Genomic DNA, 3,800 nt, shown 5'->3' with positions numbered 1-3,800 from the left:
AGCACCTAATGAATACCACCTGTATGCAGGCCTCTGTGTAGTCCCCTCCTACTGCATTGGTTGCCTTGGTTGACTTGTGTAATCAATACAATTTTGCAGAAATTAGGGAGTAAAAGTTACAACATTAGGTCATAAAAACATTGGCTTCTACCTTGCTCTCTATCTTAATCTTTCTTGGATCACTCATCCAGGGAAGCCAGCTGAAAACTCAAACCACTCTATGAAGTCTTATGTGGTGAAGAACTGAAGCCTCATGCCAACACCAGCAGCTACCTGCCAGACAGGTAAGTGAGCCATTTTAGGAGTAGATCCTCCAGTCCCAGTTAAGCATTCAGGTGACTAGCCTCAGCCAACATCTTGATGTGCAGCCTCAGGAGAAGGCCTGAACTAGAACCACGAGTCTAAGATGCCTCTGAATTCCTAACCTAAGAAACTGTATTTCTAGACTCTCAATTCTGTTCCTTAGATGTATGTGTCTGTCCTTACAGCAACACCACACTGTCTTGATTACTATAGTAAGTCATAAAGCCTTCTAATACTGTTTTCTTTAAAATTTGCTTTGACTCTTCTAGGTTCTTCATATTTTAATATCAGTTTTAGAATTAGCTTGTAAATTTCTGCAAAAATCTTACTGGCTTTTGATTGGGTTTGCATTGAAACTACAGTTTTAATTCTGGGAAAACCGATTTTTTTTTTCACCGAGTTTTTGCTTTTGCCACCCAGGCTGGGGTACAATGGTGTGATCTCGGCTCACTGCAACCTCCACCTCCTGGGTTCAAGCGATTCTCCTGCCTCAGCCTCCCACGTAGCTGGGATTACAGGCGCCTGCCACCAGGCCTGGATAGTTTTTGTATTTTTAGTAGAAACGGGGTTTCACCATGTTGGTCAGGCTGGTGTCGAACTCCTGACCTCAGGTCATCCACCTTCCTTCGGCCTCCCAAAGTGTTGGGATTACAGGCGTGAGCCACCGCACCCGGCCTGAAAACTGGTATCTTAATATTCAGGACCACTCTGGGTTGCTGCCACCACTGCCAGCATCGTGCCAGCCCCTCAGGTCTCCACGAGGCCAGGTGACGCTCAAGAATGGGAGACAAGCCAGTTTGGGAGCCGATTGGATCCAGCTTCATTCAACATTACTACCAGTTATTTGGTAACGATAGAACGCAACTAGGCGCAGTTTACATTGATGCCTCATGCCTTACATGGGAAGGACAACAGTTCCAGGGGAAAGCTGCCATTGTGGAGAAGTTGTCTAGCCTTCCGTTCCAGAAAATCCAGCACAGCCTCATGGCTCAGGACCATCAGCCTATGCCAGATAACTGCATCATCAGCATGGTTGTGGGCCGGCTTAAGGCCGATGAAGAGCCCATCATGGGGTTCCACCAGATGTTCCTATTAAAGAACATCCAGGATGCTTGGGTTTGCACCAACGACATGTTCAGGCTTGCCCTGCACAACTTCGGCTGACCTCCTCTCAGCCAGGCTCTAACACTGTTTCCTCCTCCCTCCTCTTCCCAATACTATTCCTACTCCTCCAGATGCCATGCACAAATAAGCAGGGCCACGGCGGGAGTGGGCGCAGTGCGCTGCTGCCATCGAGGTGTTGTGCATGATGTTTGGATGCTAGACTACTTACATCTGATAGGATAAGTTTGTGTTGTACCAGCGCGTGCCTTGGAAAGACTTAAGTAATGCAAAAGTTGTCCTTTTTTTGTTTGTTTTTTAATCTACTGACAAGTTGCTTTAGTAATCCAAAGAAGTGAAGGAGAAAGCAGCTTCCTCACTGCCCAGACATTGATTTGTTCAGATGTCTCAATGCCTTATGATACAATAAAACCACAAAAATTTTCTTTAAAAAAAAATTCAGTCTTCTGATCTATGAACATGGAAAATATGTGCATTTATGTATGTTTTCTTAAAATTTTCTAAACAATATTTTATAGTTTTAAGTGCTCAAGTTTAGGTCTTACAAATATTATGTAAAACTTATCCCTAAGTATTTCATGTTTTTGATGATACAATGAACGGTACTGTGTTTTAAATTTCTATTTATAGTTGGTTGTTGCTAGTACAGTGTATAAACATACAACTGATATGTGTATATTAGCCTTTTATCCTGTGATGTTTCTAAACATCCTTCTTGGTTCTAGTAGCTTCTTAAAAGTTTCTTTTGCATTTTTTACATAGATAATCATGTTGTCTGTGAATAATGATAACTTTACTTCTTCCTTTCTAATTTGGAAGTCTTTTATTTACTTTTATTCCCTTATTTCACTGATTGAGACCTCTAGTACAATACTGGGTTTGTTTGTTTGTTTTTGTAGAGACAGGGCCTCGCCATGTTGCCCAGACTGGTCTCGAACTCCTGGACTCAAGTGATCCTCCCGCCTCAGCCTCCCAAAATGCTGGGATTATAGGCATGAGCCATTCATTGCACCTGGCTGCTATTCTAATATAGAGGCAGCAAGAACAGACAATGTTGCCCTTGTTTCTAATTTTAGGGGAAAACATTCAGTCTTCACCGTTAACTATGTTATTAAGTGAAGGTTTTTCATAAGCATTCTTCATTAGATTGAAGAAATTCCCTTCTATTCCTAGTTTGCTGAAAAATTTTATTATAAATGGGTGTTGAATTTTGTCAAATGCTTTTCTATATTTATTGACATGATCATATTTTTTTTTTCTGGTTGAATCATATGATAAATCAACAATGTCAATTTTTGAATGTTAAACAAATCTTCCATAATTCGTGGGATAAGCCCCATTTGAGCACGATGCATTTTCCTTATTATTTTATCATATTTCTAAATTTGATTTGTTAATATATTGTAAGGACTTTTTTCATCTCTGTTTATGAGGGATATTGGTTACAGTTTTTTTTTATTCTTATATCTTTGTTTTGGGAACAGGATAATGCTCACCTCATAGTAGAAGTTGCAAAGTATTTACTCCTGTTTTCTGGAAGAGTTTATGTCAGTTTGCACTATTACTTTCTTCAGTGATTGATAGAATTCACTAGTGAAGCCATCTGGCTGGGAGTTTTCTTTGTGGAAAGGTTTGTAATCAGAAATTCAAATTCCTTAATAATTATAATGAATATTCAGGTTATTTCTTCTTGAGTGAACATCAGTCTTCCTTTCAAAATAATTTTTCCCTTCCATCCAAGTTATTGCATTTATTGACATAAACTTGTTCAGAATATTTCCTCATTATCTTTATATTATCTGTACCATCTGTAGTGATGTTTCCTCTTTCATTCCTGATATTGGTGTGTCTTCTTTTTTTTCTATTCAGTCTGACGAGAAGTTTTTCAATATTATCTTCTCAAAGAATTGGCTTTAGAGTAATTGATTTCTCTATTGTCGAGGGGTTATTTCTTTTCTTTTCTTTTCTTTTCTTTTTTTGGAGATTGGGTCTCACTGTCACCTAGGTTGGAGTGCAATGGCAGGATAACAGTTCACTGCAGCCTCAACCGCCCTGGCTCAAGTGATCTTCCTGCCTCTGCCTCCTGAGTAACTGGGACCTCAGGTGCGTGCCACCATGCCTGGCTAATTTTTTAAATTTTTTTTTGTAGAGTTGGAGTCTTGCTATGTTGTCCAGGCTGGTGAGGGGTTTTCTCTAATTATTTTGCTTATCTTTATTTTCGCTTCCCATTGCTTACTTTGGGTTTACTTTGCTTTTCTTTTTCTAGTCTCATAAGATGAAAACATAGATCACTGATTTGAGATCTTCATTCTTTTCTACTATAAGCATCTGATACTCTTAATTTCCTTGATTCTTAACTGCTTCCCACAGATTTT

At 39.5% G+C, this 3,800-nt stretch overlaps 1 protein-coding gene across 1 annotated transcript; it reads left to right on the top strand.

Annotated features, from left to right (window-relative positions):
- The first annotated feature begins 896 nt into the window (after window positions 1-896).
- Window positions 897-1,583, top strand: LOC103224200 (nuclear transport factor 2). The gene has a single exon (XM_037997571.2). The coding sequence runs from the start codon at window positions 1,084-1,086 to the stop codon at window positions 1,465-1,467; it is 384 nt and encodes a 127-aa protein (XP_037853499.1). The 5' UTR covers window positions 897-1,083; the 3' UTR covers window positions 1,468-1,583.
- The last annotated feature ends 2,217 nt before the right edge of the window (window positions 1,584-3,800 follow it).

Source organism: Chlorocebus sabaeus, chromosome 20 (genome assembly GCF_047675955.1).
Source record: "Chlorocebus sabaeus isolate Y175 chromosome 20, mChlSab1.0.hap1, whole genome shotgun sequence".
In the NCBI taxonomy this organism is placed as follows: domain Eukaryota; kingdom Metazoa; phylum Chordata; class Mammalia; order Primates; family Cercopithecidae; genus Chlorocebus; species Chlorocebus sabaeus.
This window is presented reverse-complemented; position numbering and strand designations above follow the sequence as displayed.

What these genes read in the sequence shown, in the direction of transcription:
- LOC103224200 (XM_037997571.2), top strand. Translation starts at nt 1,084, where the DNA reads ATGGGAGACAAGCCAGTTTGGGAGCCGATTGGATCCAGCTTCATTCAA.